Genomic DNA, 15,699 nt, shown 5'->3' with positions numbered 1-15,699 from the left:
AAAAAAATTAGAATAAAAAAATACATATCACATATCAATGTGTACATTTAATTGTTCCTCTTACGACCTTCACGATAAAGGGATAATAAGGACCAAATTAACTCTTTTTAAATAAATGAATGACCAAAGTGAATATTTTACAAGATAAATGACAAATTTAAACAAAAAAAATCAAAGATTAAATAAGTCATTTGACTAATGAACAAATATTTCATGAAATAAAAATGACATTTGACCTAATTTTTTATATCAAAGTTTAAAGGGTAACAATTTATGGTCTTTGAATATTTTTATTTAAATTTTAAATTGGAACATTTATTATACTTGACTTCTAAAATATACATTTATTATACTTGATTTTGTAATTAGTTTCTTTTTAGGTTTAAGTTTCGAGGTAAGAAAATTTATTCATGCAAATAAACGACACCGTTTCGCATATAACGTTTCCCTTTTCGTCTCAGATAGGAGAAAATCTTACCCTCTTATGTTCGTTCAATCAACGAAGCACACATTGGCATTGCCACATGCGCTTGTTCTCTCTGCTGATCTCTGCTTCTTCTTCCACACTGTTTCGATTTTCCACTTCCAAGGTTACACTCCAAAATGCTTGCCGCTATTGCTATTATTGGATATTCTCTTAGTTATTACTAGTTACTGCTCCTTTTCCTCTGTTTCTTTGTTATTTGCTTTGTGTTTCTATCTTTTGAAGTTTCCAAGCATACCCAAATTGTTTTCCCTTCTTCTATGTGGTTTTTCTTAACCTCAAATTTGTAAAGTTTTCGTTTTTAATCTTGAATACAATTGGTTTGCTAAATTTTGTTCTTGGGGGGTGTAAAGATCTCAGATATGGGAACTCTCTTGGATTTCAACTCACTTATTTTTAGGGGAGAGAATTTATTTCTGTTTTTGTTCTTGATATTCTTTTTGATAATTTGAGCTGTCCCCCCCCCCCCCCCCCCCCCGATGTTATGGTGTGAAGTTCAAATATGCTTTGATTCTTTCTCAAGTGCAGGCTTATCATTGGTTTTTTCTTGTGATTTTCAGGATAAGCATCCTTATCTGTTATTTTTTCTCGCCTGCTCAAAGTCATTTTCTTAGTTCCTGGTGGAATAAGCATTTTCAACTATGGCCATTTACGGAACCACCTTATCCTTCAATGTGAGTTGACCCTTTACTTTTAATCCAAAATTTGTCTTATGTAATATTTTGTGGGATTGAGAAGTCTCTTGCTTAGGTTATTGGAAAATTACTATACACAAGCATTTGTGTTGATCTACAATATACTGGATAAGAATTCTAGGAATGAATCTGGATTCACTTCAACTACTTGAAAAAGAATTTTGGAAAATAAAGAAGGCTTTCTCAATGGCGGCGTGTCTGCTTTGATTGATTTCCAAGTCTGTTAGAAGCTGGTATATTATATTAATATATATGCTTATAATTTCCATTGCTTGGTTGCAAATAAGATAACCTTGAATTTAGCTGAAGAAAATCGACTTTATGGATTGCTGAGGAGTGAGGATAAAGTTATACTTTTCCTCTCAATGGTTGTGTATATATATTTTTTTATTTGTTTAGCAGATGTTCTCCCTTGCAAGACAGTGAATTGATTTTAACTTTTTAATGAAGGGACTTTCTTCTACTACCAAGGAGTTTAATATCTTGCCGCATTCATTAACCGGTAGCTTTCGGAAGCTCCATCATGTTTGTCTGCCTTCCTTTACTCCAAACAGATTAGTTTTGGGCAAAAGTTTTGGAAGAGGAGACCAACCGTGGCTTTTGCCTAGTCAATTTCCGAAGTTGCAAATGGGAAGATTCAGTAAGTATCTATACTTAAAACCTTAAAATTCACATTGGTATTTGCATTTTGGATAATTTTAAGAGTATAAGCAGACAGTGTTTTTTTTTCTCATTTAGATTTTGCTTGAGTCCAATTCTTTTTGCATCTATGCCCCAATTTTGCAGTACTTATGATTTTGCTAAATTTTGTGTTTCGTTGTCTAAAAATGCCTTTGATTTTTATCAGGACTGGGAGTAAAAAGTGAAGATTCTGAGAGCATATTGAGTAGCGACAACATAGCATTGGATGAGCAGACTTTGGAAGAGGAGCTACAGCATGCCATAGCTGAAGAGAATTATGCTAAAGCAGCAGAAATAAGGGATACTCTGAAAAACCTTCAGAAAGATAGCAAGACAACGGTATGTGGAGCAAACAGTCGGTTTTACGAGTCATTCAGGACGGGTGACCTTGCAGCCATGCAAGCCCTGTGGGCAAAAAGGGATGGGGTATGTTGTGTCCACCCTGGTTTGAGAGGAATATCCGGTTATGATGATGTTATCGAGAGCTGGAATTTTGTATGGGCTAACTATGAATTCCCGCTAGAAATTAAGCTAGAAGACATTAAGGTTCATGCTAGAGGGGATATGGGGTATGTCACTTGCATGGAATTTGTAAAGACGAAAGGGGGCAGATGGGGAGGTCAATTTGTAACGAATGTGTTTGAAAAGATTGATGGACAGTGGTTTATTTGTGTCCATCATGCTTCCCCAGTAGACTTGTGAATTCATCAAACTTTGCAATATATAGATAGATAGGAAGTTCACTCTGTAGCTCATCCTTGATCCTTCTCACTTTCTATGTTTGTATCCATTTTTGTTACGTTGGGGCCGAATCGTCACTCATCTCCAAAGATTCTGAGTTGTAAGATTACAACTTGACTGTACAACAAATAATCTGTAGAAGTTGGGATGTGGATTAATGAAATTTTGATAAAGTGCCTGCAGTCTCATGTAAATCATATGTATAAGCTTAAATTCCGAAGATGCTACTATGCTAGTATGGTCAGCGACTCAATGATGCATTTCCAATTCCTAACAATTTAGTTAACTCGTATTGGTTCCCTTTGGGTAAACTACCTAATTAAGCATTTATCATGTAAGTACTAATGTTTGTATTAGTTGTTTTTATAATTGAAAGTGAATATAAAGTTATACTGTTTTCATAGAAACTGTAAGCTATTTTCGTATGTTATTCTGGAGAATTTGTTAAAATAAGCTGATAACCGCTTAAGGACATATTCTGGAGAATTATAAGTTATTTTTATAAGCTCTTGTAATTACAAGTGTTTACATCATACGAAAATGTTTAGGTAAATTATAAATAAGCTCTTCTAAACCACATAAAGCACCATTAATCAGTGCTATCAAGATGTGCTGATCATATTCAGAAGCTGGGAAGCAACCATCTCTTCTAAATAGGAAATAATTTAATGAATAGATTAAACAGTGCCTTTTTTGCCAATTAATTTCAAGTAAAAATATTCGGTTTCATACATAAACTTATTCAATTCGAAATATTAACTCGTGGTTTATAAAAAAACAAAAACAAAACATATACCGTTGAATCTGTTATTATGTGTGACATATCCAATAGCATATCTTGTTAAAAATATACAAAAAAAAAATAAAAATCAATGAATAGAGATGTACAAATTAGCTGAGTTGAGCATTTTGGCTTAAGATTTAAAATTCTCTGTTAATCCGAACTTCAGAAAATGGTATTAAGTTCGTATTCTTATTTTTTTAAGTATATATCGACCAAAAATAAAATGTTTACAATGAATGACTAATTTTAGATATTTAAGCTGAGTAAACGTTATCTAGTCACTCTCAATGACTAATTTGCGAGTTCACATTTTTTGGTATTGATCCTCAGCCTCGAACTTGAGACTAGTAACTAAGCTGGAACATATACTTGATCATCCCCATGTCAATAATGTTCAGTGAGTTGCCAAAAGGATTTCTGATTTTATAGTTTCAGTTTCCTTTTTAATGAGTTCAACTAGTGCAGAGGATGTCCCTGCTGGTATTTATTCATTGAGGTTTCGTTTTCTAAAAAGATGGTGTTGCTGCAGCGATTTCTTTTGTACAATGATTACGATAATACATCGACCATCCCAGTTTCTGCAATGAACTTTTGTTTATTTTCTATACTGGATTGCATGTATGAAAGGGAAACAGAAGAAAATAAAGAGAAACAAAAATGTTACTCCTAAACTTGATTTTCTACACTTTCGTTTTATACATCACCTTTTACAGTAAAAAGAAAGAGGGGGGAAAATCACATTTTCCTTTTTCCACCTCCATCCCTTTATCACATAGAAGGTAGGTGTAAAATAGAAGTGTAAAAATCAAGTGTAAGAGTAACATTCATGACACAATTGCATTGAACTGCATTAACTTGCTATTTCTTAGCTACTTGATGATCTTAAAAGCTAATAGTAATAATAACTATGAAGTATGAACAACAAAAAAGTAAACCTCTTGTGAACTTAAACTCTGCCAACAGGGGATAGTGGAGGTATTGGAGCATATTTTAAAGGTGCTTTCCCCTGAAGTTTTCTGTTGTTCATGGAACTGGGTTCCTTAAGGTTAAGGACCTCTTCATGCATGCTACCCATTTCCAAGGAACCTGGTAGTTTCTGGCAGCTTAAAGCCACAACTGAAATGAAAAATGCCTGTAAATGAGTGATTGTTGAGTCGAATTCAACCGAGTAGAAACCATCCTTCAGTGGTAACAAAGTGAAAAGTGATGTGTCTTTCTCAGTTCCTTCCTGAAAGCAATGATAAGGATAATACTATGTAAATGAGAAGTCCACAATATTTATAATTGTATAGAAGCACCCCCTCATGTAGAACTATAAAGCTGTACCTTAACAAAAAGTTGAAAACGATCATTATAAGGTTTATAGCTCTTTGGAATACTTGAATTCTGGTTCTGGTTGGAGAGCACAAGCAGTCTGCAACCAATGTCCCAACCCCCGCAATCACATGATCCCCCGGTTTTCCATCGATAGATCAAAGGTGTAGGTTCACCTTTGTTTGGTGAACCATGTACACCACCTGGAAGTATAACAGTAGTGCAATCAGAAGCTTCATTTTCTCCTGAACTGCACAAGCATCTTTCATCTGTCAAGCACTTTGAGCATCCTTTCTTCAGCATGTTGTTATCATCATGCAGTCCTTCAGTGGTCTTTTCGCATGAGGTCTCAACAACAACAGCTGCCAGCTCCACGCTCTGGATGAACTTAGGTGGTCCTTGATCTGTCTGGCCGATTTCAACACTCACCAGAACATATTCTTTAACCATACACTTTCTACTGGAGTTCTGATTGGTTGGTTCGGCAATTTTAGAGCTAGAAAACTTCATCTGAGCAATAACATTGTAGGCATAGCCACAGCTTTTTTCTTTGTTTCCATGGCTTATCCATCCACCACTCTTTTTCTTAATTTCATTAACCAGGTAGAATGTAAAACAGCTGCCTAAATCACCCTTCTCGAGTGATGCTAAACTATTCCTGGTAGCAGCAAAAATCTTTCTTTCATTGTTGAGCACAAATTTAAACAAGGGCACTCCATTTTTTATTGTAAGCTGCAAGAGGCCTTGAACTGATGATCCTTTGCTCTTTTCAGCCAGCAGTGATTCATTGACACCAATAGTCCTGAAGCTTGAATTTGCACTTCCACCCTCTAGTGCCTGACTGCTTTGAGCTGAATTGTGTTTATCTGATGCCTTGTGCTTCAATAAAGGGTCTAACAACCTCCGCAAGGGGCTGGACCGGTTTCTGATATGACTATTAACCTTCTCTTTGCTTGGATTATCCCAACGAACAGAAGATTGAGGCGTCACCGGACCAGACTTTGCACTAACATACACGGAACTATATTGTGGCAGCGTGGGCCCCTCTTTGAAACTGAAACTTCTTCCAATTCGACTTAAGCTGAAGCTAAACCGACGGTTATGGGATGGATTCATTTCCTTCTGAGCTGTCAGCTCAGCAGTTTCCTGGTCCAGTGATTCCTTCAACTTACTGAAGGCATACTGATCTCTCAGCTTAGAGTCTAACATATCCTTTTCAAAGCAACCACTTGCAGGTTGCAGACTAGACATCTTATGTATTATGGAAGATGGTGTCTTAGACACAACAGAAGAATGGTCTACACCCATATCAGTACTAATGCTGTGTTGCATTGTTTCCGAAGAAGAAAACTCAACTGCAGAACACGGTGGCCCTGATGGAGGGATTTCGGAACATCCATCTGCTGTGTAATCCTCATCAGGAAGGGAAACATATGACAAACTACTTTTGGTTGATTCCGAAAAATTTTCTACCGAGGATGTTCTTGATTCAGAAAGCTGAAAATCCTCTGAAGAACTTGACTGGGGAATTTCTCCGGGACAAAGAAGCACAATATTACTTGGCTTGCTATGGCAATGTTTCTGACCACCGTCAAAATCCAATTCCTGCAGCTGATCCACCTTTTTCCTGGTTTCACTACAGCTGGAACTCATTTTCTTAGAACTGGATGAGGCCCCTTTGCCTTTTGATTTTACTGATGGATGTCCCATATCAGAGCTGGACTTATGATTTCTCTCTTTTTTCTTGTGTTTATGCTCTTGCAAATCTTCCATGTTCTGCTTAGCTCCATCGTCCCTACCATTTTCATTAGGAAGATATGAGATCCCATGGAGTTTCGCCTTTGATTCAAAATTTTTGGCATGTGAACTTCTTTTACTATAGCCATTCCTCCTCTTCTTTTCAAGTGATATATCTAAGTGAGTTTTGTTGCCAAAGGACTCAAACGCCCTGGGTGTCAAGCTCTTCTCATCTCCAATGCTCTTAGTTACACTTTTGGAAGATTCAAATCGTTTGACATCGTAAAAAGGAAGCTTGGCACTTTCAGGAAGGGATTCCCTATAAGATGACTTGATGATGCCTGAAGAAGGCAAACTTTTCTTATCACTAAGTTTTTCCTTGCCACCAACACTGGTAGATGGTTTGGTAGCTGTTCTTGATAACAATTCACTGCTATTGAGAGATGTGAAACTACTAGCTAGTACTGGGATATGCTTCTGCTTGTGCTTCCACTTCTCAAGCCGAGACCAGTCTAGAACGCCAACATTAAAAGCTTTCTCTTGAAAGTTTTCTACTTTATCGGTGCGCAGGAGATAGCCTGGCAAATTAGACATGTGCTTGACAAGTTCATCTCTTTCTGTTGCCCTCCTCCTCACAGTTTCGGAGTTCTGAATCTTCCCTTCTGCATCCATCTTGCCTTTCTGTTTGAGATCACTCTTTGGCTTCAACTTATCAGCATCCTTCGAACTTCGTTTCGAATGGGGCAATACCAAACTTTCTTTCACTGTCTTTGAACTGCTATGCTGTTTTGTGCTGCTCTTTCTGAACTCCAAACCAAATCCCATGTCCTCAGCAGGCTTCAAAAACCCATTTCTTGGATGTATATTGATCGGCATGGCACAATATATATACACTCAAACTTCACACTTCAGTCAGATGCTTCTTCACCCATATGCTAATTGCTGCAAAATAGTTTCTCTTCGCTCTGGCAATTATCTGTCAGTAAATGTTCACAATTGCATCAGTTTAACCAAGTGTTTGAAAAATAAGGTACAAATGATTATAAATCAAAGTCTCAAACACAAAAACTTTGCATTATCTAAATATCAAGAAGTATATAGCCCAACAGAAGTAAAATAATGATAATAAAAATGGGCCTCAGACAGTGTGAAAGTTATGAGACAAGGTTTGTGAAAAGAAGGGTTCACGCCATGCCATGACACAATTAACAATCAAACGATCTACAAAGGAAACAAACGGATGAAATTAAAGCGGATACCATTTCTTCATGGCACCAAACACAAATAGCAACATTGATCAAGAAAAGAATGGAACAAGATTTTGACATTGATCAGAATGAATTATGGAAGAAAAACCACGTGAAAGGGAAACAATTGAATGCATTGAATAAATAAAAATGCACATAGACTTGTTCAAACCCATCAACTTTCTAATTCAATGAACAAAGTGATGATGTATACCTACTCCTCAGTTCCAAAACAGAGACAACAGTGACTAAATTCCATTTACCATAAAAAAAAGGTATATAATTTTTTTTCTAAATTTGGTGCTAACTACACATAATCCCACATCGTGTAACCCGAAACAGAGACACAAGCCAAATACAAAGAACCATATCCACACCATTAATTTAACATAAAATGACATATCCGACACTGTGACAGTGATATCTACAAAGTCGTTAATAACGAAAACGACGGATTTCTAATTTCTAATACCCAACCCCATCCAAAAACCGAAAAAAGAACAAAAAAAAAAATTAATTAAAAATATCAGAAAATTAATACAAAGCTAATTAAGCTCTGTTTGGCTGCTGAGAGAAAAGAAAATTGTAACAAGAACAAAAACTGCACGATACCCTCTTCGTAGAAAATCAAGAGCAACAAAATCCACATTCCAAAAAGGAAAAAAAAAATGAAAAATAACGATCAAATTCGCTATTTTTTAACAAAAAAGAAAAACAGAGTCAGACACAGAAGAAAAAAAAAACAGATGCAAAATGCAAAATGTAGAATCAAAGTTCAACAACGCAGTCCAAAAAATTTCTGAGGAAACAAGAACATGAAATCTTACCCAGAAAAGAAAAGGAAATAGAAAAACGGAAAGAAACGTGGGTGTGGCTGCAATGATCGAGAGAAGGATCCAAAGCGTAATGGGAAAACGAAAAGGGACGTAGTTTAGAAGCGAAGGAAAGAATTACAATGAGGCCACTGTTGTTGTTTCTTTCATCATTTCGTTCTTTCTTCTTCGTTCATCTTCGTATATGTTTTTCTTTTCTCTCCTTTCTTTCCTTCTTTCTTTCTTTTATTTTTCGGTTTTGTATTAACGTGCCGCGTTTTTCTTTCGCTGAGAAAAGAGAAAAGGAATAATCATCGATTACGTTACTACAGAGAAAAGAAAAAGAGGGGAAAAAAAACTTGGTTTTAATGCACTGTTTAGTTACTAGTAGTAACTGTTAATGTAATAGTATGATTTATAAGGCAGTTACCAAAAAATAAATAACATATATGTTTGAGAATATAAACGTTACTTTCTTATGAGAAAATAGTTTATAATGATATAAAAGGTTTTTATATGATTATTCAATCAGAAATTATAATGTAGGGTAAATTTATTAAATTTTATAAAAAAATTTACTTATATATCATTTGATTTCTATTTAAATGATATTGCAAAAAGATTTTATATTGTTTATACATGGAAATCATTTTTTATATTATTATTTAAGATAAATGTTTGTAACAAATTTTTTAATAAATGCTTTTAAATTCAATTTTGTTTATTAATTTTTTTAAAAAAATATGAACTATACTTCATATTTAATGAGTTCTATAATTTATAACAAAATTTTAACTAATAATATATAATATACTGTTAGAAACAGTAGGTTAAAAACTAGAATATCATTGATTTTTATAATTATTAATCATACATAATAGATTTGTTTATTTTTATAATTATTAATATAATATATCATTGATTTTTTATTAGTGGATAATATAAAATTTTTAATGTCTTTATAAATTTCTCATTATAACATTTAACAAACACAATTATATATAATAACATAATTAATTAAGTATGAGGGTGAGTCGTTATAAAATTTTTGTTATCTCTGCTTTTATTTTTACTTGTTAAAAAAATTTAACAAACTCAATAATATAAAAAGAAAAAAGGATATCTAATTAGAGGATGAAGTAAAACTTTTTTTTAATATTTAAGTGGGGAAAAAAATAAAAGGAAGATGAACTGGCTTTAATTAAGTGAGTGGGAGTGTGTCTGGGAGTGAAGTGAGTGACTGAAGCAGATAGCGTTTCGTTTTCAATGGAAACGGTGGAAAGAAGGAAAGAAAGAAACAGGTGGGACCCACAATGGAAGACTTGTTTCGCTGTCACGAATCCCGAAGTTCGGGAACATGGGGCCCTCTTACGTGTTGCCATATCTGAATGCTGAGCGCGTTTAGCCTTTTATTTATTTTAATTTCAGTTTAGTGGTTTTGTCTTTTTTATTTTAATTTGTGTTTAATTCAGTGGTTTTGTCTTTTGCTATAAAGAGAGTAAATGGGAACGAAAAAACCAAACGTATTTCGCGGGAACGCCAATCCGGAGATATCGTTGCGCCACGAATAGTGAAAGTCGCATCGCACGCCGATCCGGAGATATCCCAATTTCAACGTGCTAATCAACGTTTGGCATGTGGTTTTAGGATGTGTTAGGGGAAAATTGAAGCTAAGACAACTTTTTCATTTTTAAATTAAAAAAATTATATGTTAGAATACTATTTGATGTTAAGCTTATGGGGTAATAAAAAAAAATAATGTACGAGAATCATGATGAATCCTGAATTTTTTTTTTCTTGAAATGAATTAAATTCGTTTGATTAGTGATTGAAAATATTTAGATAAGATTCTTAGGAATTAAAGAATTATATAATATTTTTATTATTTACTTTAATGTAACAATAGTAATATAATATTTTTCTTGTTATAAAAGAAAAATTAAACTCAAAAAAGTAAGATTTATACATCTTCCTATGAAAAAGTTTTTAAAGTTTATGTGGAAACCGTTTAAAAAACATTCTTTAAAAATATCTTTTACTAGGAATGTTAATTTTTTTAAGATGGATATCAAACATCAGAAATTAAAATTTTTAGAAAATTAAAAGTTTCACCTAACAAACATCCCCTAAATGTATATCGATTATTGTTCGCTTAAATTATTTTCAACTTATAAAAAGTTTTGTGGTATTTAAAAGTATCTAAATTTTAATGATTTTTTTTATAAAAAAATAGATTTCAATGAATTTTATGAAACTTTTTAGTAGAAAATATAAATACCACACTCATTAAACAATATGGTTCAAACCTTTGACTTTCGTTTTTTTTTTGTTGCTATGTGATAGAGGACTATCCAAGAAGGAAAAGTTTGACTTGGGTGAGCTAACATGGCGAGGAACTAAATTCATGGAGGAAAGAGAAGAAAAAACAAAACTCATTTATTTTATCCAACTCTTAGAATAAGATTTATTATTGTTTTTAATTATATTTTTGGGCCTATTTTTGGACTTGTAATGGGTTGCTATCTTTTTTAATGTTATTTTAAAGTCTTTTAATTATTAGATTAGTTATTGGACCTTGGACCTAATTTAAGATGATTAATAGGAGTTATAAATAGACTCCTTAAACACTTTCTTGACAGTGATGAAATTTTCATATTAGATAGTTAAGAGAGTGTCTCTCTTGATTCTTGTATGAAACCTTAGGTTCTTATCAAATAATTCTATTCTTCGTGGCGAATCATCCTCAACTTATCAATCTTCCAAGATTGTGGCGTTGTTCTTTCCATCTCCTCTAATTCTGCTTTTTCCTTTTATTTTCCCCAATTTCATAGAGTCTCAAATTGGTTCCGAGTTTGTTGATGCTAAAAATTGGATCTGCAAATCAGGGTTCCATCAATTGATACTAGAGCTTTGGTTCTTGAAATCAGGTGTTATCTATCCTTGTTTGTTCGGTCAATTTTTTGTTTAACTCTATATCATTATTTCATCTTCCTTTGTTTCATTTCTTTGAGTCTATTTTTCTTTTCTGAACTATATCTAGTATCAATAACATTTTATCTTTTTTTTATAAATATAGTATTAAAATTCGTGCAAAAAAAAAAGGAAAGAAAGAAGTAAAAAAGAAGAAGAAAGAAATCCAATTTTGGAGGCAAAATTCTGTTACAGTTTAGATTTGAATTTTTCCAATCAGATATTTGCATTCAAATTTGAATTGTGTGCCAAAATAAAATAAAAAGTGTAGAAATAAAAAAAAAAGGAAGAAAAAAAACACAAAAAAATGCATTCGGAGTCTTTCTTGTTTTTACATACTTCTATTTCAAAAAAAATAAAATTATCTTGTAAGTTATTTACATCTAGTATAGTTCAATTCTTGGACAATTCTTTTCTTCATTCTGGAGTCTTTTATTTTGTCTTCCTTGGCATTCTTTTTGAGTATTCCTTTTATTATTTTTGTTTGTCTTTAAAATTCCTTAGTTTTGTCTTAGAGTATTTCTTTTCTTGGTTTATTGAGTTGAGTCTTGATTTGTGACATATTTCACATTGAATATTTCTTGATTTTGAGCTTGAAGGTTTTGCATAAGAACTGAAAAGAAGCAAGAGTGGTAAAAGGAAAGAGTGCATATTATAAAAGAAAAAAACCTTGAAAGAGTGATACACGAGTGAACTTAAGTGAAACACTAAGTTGAGTGGTGAGGTCCTATTCTATTTTTTACTTGTGCACCAACTTTTCTTGTAGGTATGACTTCTATAAGTGGAGATGCTACTCCACCATCTCCAAAAACTGCAAGGCTCATGACAGAGATGATTAAACTTGGTGATCAAATGAGAAGAATGAGTTATGACAATGAAGAAAGGATGGAGAGAATGAGAAAGGAGAATGAGGAGAGTTTGGGAAGAATACACCGGAGTAGTGAAGCTTTAAGTGTGAGGATTGAAAATATAGAGCGAAGAAGAATGGTAAGATCATCTAATTCTTCTCATGGAGAAGATGAGGGGTATGAAGAGGATAAGGGAGGATGGAGGAATGAGAGGTATAGGGAGAGAAGAAATCATAGAAGATATGGAGGTAGACAAAGGAGGAAGGGATTGAGGGAGTGAAGGTAAAGATCCCTAATTTTAAAGGAACTTGTGATCCGGAAGTGTATCTTGAGTGGGATATGAAGGTTGAGCAAGTCTTTGCTTGCTACAACTACAACGAAGAAAAAAAAGATCAAATTGGCCTCCCTGGAGTTTGAGGGATATGCCTTAGTGTGGTGGAATCAAGTGAGGAGTGATGTTGAGAGGATGAGAAGGCCTTTGATTAATACTTGGCAAGACATGAAGAGAGTTTTGAGAGAGAGATTTGTGCTGTCCTATTATGGGAGAGACCTTCACAACAAGCTCCAAAGACTAATTCAAGGAAATATGAGTGTGAATGAGTATTACAAAGAGATGGATATTTCCTTGATTAGGGCTCAAATTGAGGAGTCTCAAGAGGCCACCATGGCAAGGTTTTTGCATGGTCTCAATAGGGAGATCCAAGACATTGTAGAGTTGCACCACTATGACTCTTTGGAGGATCTTCAACTTGGAAACATAAGGAGACATTCAAGAAGAAGGGAAGATCTTCATTCAAATATTATAAAAAAGGTGCTGCCCTTGGTAAAAATAATTCTAACCCTACTCTCACTTCTTCAAAGGCGAGTTCTATTAAATGTTTTAAGTGTTTGGGAAAGGGTCATATTGCCTCCCAATGTCCTAACAAAAGGACTATGATCGTGCTGGGCAATAGGGATATCACTAGTGCATCATCTTCTAGCTCTTCCAGTTCTTCTAGCGAGAGTGAAAGTGAACATGATGTATAGCCCTTGGAAGGTGATCTTTTGATGGTTAGGAGGTTAATAGGGAGTGTGTGTAAGGATAGAGATGAAACTCAAAGGGAGAACATTTTTCATATTAGGTGCATGGTCATGGGGAAAATATGCTCTTTGATTATTGATGGGGTAGTTGCACTAATGTAGCTAGCCAAAGATTAATTGAAAAGCTTGCTTTGAAAACTTCCCCTCACCCTAGGCCTTACAAACTTCAATGGTTGAGTGAGAATGGGGAGCTAGTTGTAGATAGACAGGTTTTGATATGCTTCTCCATTGGAAAATATGTTGATGAGATATTGTTTGATGTAGTTCCTATGAAGGTTAGCCATCTCTTACATGGAAGGCCTTGGCAGTATGATAGGGATGTTGTCCACAATGGTGTCACAAACAAATTTTCATTTGTACATAAAAGGAAAAAGGTTACCCTTAAACCTTTGTCTCCAAGTGAAGTTTGTGAGGATTAAATAAAAATAAGAGTGAAAAGAGAACAAGAGAGAAAAGAAGAGAAAAAAAATTGATGAAATGAGAGAGAAACATGAAAGGAAAGAAAAGAAAGAAAAGAGTGGAGATAAAAAAAAAGAGTGAAACTGAAGAAAAAAAAGATGAAAATTCTGAGAGAGAAATACAAAGCTTGTTCATGAGAGAAAAAAAGGTGAAGAGAGTGATGCTAGCTAGGCAACCTACGTATTTACTAATGCATCATGATTATTGTTTGTCTTCTATTGCTAGTTCTTTGCCTATAGGTGCGGAAGAATTATTGAAGGAGTTTGGGGATTTCTTTCTCAAAGACACCCCTCATGGGTTACCTCCTTTGAGAGGGATAGAGCACTAAATTGGTCTCATTCCAGGAGCTTCCCTACCAAATAAGCTAGTAAAGCAATCTAGAAGAGACAAAAGAGATCCAAAGGCAAGTGGAGAGCTTGATGGAAAAAGGATGGGTGAGAGAAATCTTGAGCCCATGTGCTATCCCCGTCATCATGGTAAGTCAAACTCTATCTCAACTTCTAAGGTACGTGGTAGGGAAGAATTTGAAAGCTTGGGAGGAATGCCTACCCTATGCTGAATTTTCTTATAATAGGATAGTAAACTCTACTACTTATTCTTCTTTTGAGGTAGTTTATAGTTCTAGTCCATTGTTCCCTCTTAATTTGTTACCTTTGCCTAACACTTCTGCTATGATGAATAGGGATGAGCTTTCTAAAGCCAATTTTGTTAAGAGTTTGCATGAGAAGGGGAAAGCACATATTGAGAAAAGATTGAACAATATGCTAGATATTCCAATAAGGGGAGAAAGAAAATGGTTATCAAACCGGGTGATTGGATTTGGATTCACTTGAGGAAGAATAGATTTACTTCCTAAAGGAAATGTAAATTTCAAGAAAAGGGAGATGGTCCTTTTCAAGTTTTAAAGTGCATGAACTATAATGCATATAAAATTGCTTTACCACTAGACTATGGTGGGAGCAACACTTTTAATGTGACTGACTTGACTCTTTGTGATGTAGGTACCTTTGACATCAATTTGAGGGCATGATAGAGGACTATCCAAGGAGGAAGAGTTTGACTTAGGTGAGCTCAATATGGATGGACCAATCACTTGAGCAGCAAGGAGTAAAAGATTTCAAGAAGAACTTGGCAAGAGACTAAATTCTCTCACGGAGGGAAGAGAAGAATGAGTGAAGTTCATTTATTTTAGTCAACTTTTATAATAAGATTTATTTTTGTTTTTAATTATATTTTTGGGCCTATTTTGGACTTGTAATGAGCTACTAACTTTATTATTATTATTTTAAAGTCTTTTAATTATTAGATTAGTTATTGGGACTTGGGACGAATTTAGGATTATTAGTGAGAGTTATAAATAGACTCCTTAAATACTTTGTAGACAATTTTGATGAAATTTCCAAATTAGACACAGTTAAAGAATGCTTCTGTTGGTTCTTCTGTGAAACCTTAGATTCTTATCAAAGAATTCTATTCTTTATGGCGAATCTTTCTCAACTTATCAATCTTCCAAGATTGTGACATTGTTCTTTCCATCTCTTTTTCTAATTCCGCTTTTTCCTTTTCTTTTCCCCAATTTCATAAAGCCCCAAATTGGTTCCCCAGTTTGTTGATGCTAAAAATTGGATCCGCAAATCAGGGTTCCATCAATACCATGTTTCTTTGTTCTCCAATGCTCTAACCAATATCAAGCTATTAGGTTTTTCTCCAATTCTTGATATCAATTTTTTCTTTGTGGTGCAACAGGATATCAAGATCATCGTTTTTTCAATTGTGTTGAATTTATTGGCAAAGCATATATACAACAATATAGACATGATATCCCGATTGTGACAATGAAATCTTCA

At 34.2% G+C, this 15,699-nt stretch overlaps 2 protein-coding genes across 5 annotated transcripts; one reads left to right on the top strand and one right to left on the bottom strand.

Moving 5' to 3' along the window:
- Window positions 1-459: 459 nt before the first annotated feature.
- On the top strand, window positions 460-2,781 carry LOC100815544 (uncharacterized). Of its 2 annotated transcripts, none has more exons than XM_003520899.5 (4): window positions 460-590; window positions 1,045-1,158; window positions 1,630-1,819; window positions 2,027-2,781. In XM_003520899.5, the coding sequence occupies exons 2-4, from the start codon at window positions 1,126-1,128 to the stop codon at window positions 2,560-2,562; spliced, it is 759 nt and encodes a 252-aa protein (XP_003520947.1). In that variant the 5' UTR covers window positions 460-590; window positions 1,045-1,125; the 3' UTR covers window positions 2,563-2,781. The 2 variants fall into 2 exon arrangements, with proteins under 2 accessions (XP_003520947.1, XP_006576585.1); XM_006576522.4 differs by having other exon boundaries at window positions 582-650.
- Window positions 2,782-4,027: 1,246 nt separating this feature from the next.
- Window positions 4,028-8,752, bottom strand: LOC102665809 (uncharacterized). Of its 3 annotated transcripts, none has more exons than XM_006576523.4 (3): window positions 8,511-8,752; window positions 4,712-7,412; window positions 4,028-4,613 (listed from the first exon to the last, which is right to left on the bottom strand). In XM_006576523.4, exons 2-3 carry the CDS (start codon window positions 7,310-7,312, stop codon window positions 4,332-4,334), a joined length of 2,883 nt encoding a protein of 960 aa, XP_006576586.2. In that variant the 5' UTR covers window positions 7,313-7,412; window positions 8,511-8,752; the 3' UTR covers window positions 4,028-4,331. The 3 variants fall into 3 exon arrangements, with proteins under 3 accessions (XP_006576586.2, XP_014628630.2, XP_006576587.2); XM_014773144.3 differs by lacking the exon at window positions 8,511-8,752 and adding an exon at window positions 7,898-8,469; XM_006576524.4 differs by lacking the exon at window positions 8,511-8,752 and adding an exon at window positions 7,696-7,881.
- Between the last annotated feature and the right edge of the window lie 6,947 nt (window positions 8,753-15,699).

Source organism: Glycine max, chromosome 3 (genome assembly GCF_000004515.6).
Source record: "Glycine max cultivar Williams 82 chromosome 3, Glycine_max_v4.0, whole genome shotgun sequence".
NCBI classification, from domain to species: domain Eukaryota; kingdom Viridiplantae; phylum Streptophyta; class Magnoliopsida; order Fabales; family Fabaceae; genus Glycine; species Glycine max.
The sequence above is the reverse complement of the archived record's forward strand: the minus strand, read 5'-3'. Positions and strand labels throughout refer to the sequence as shown.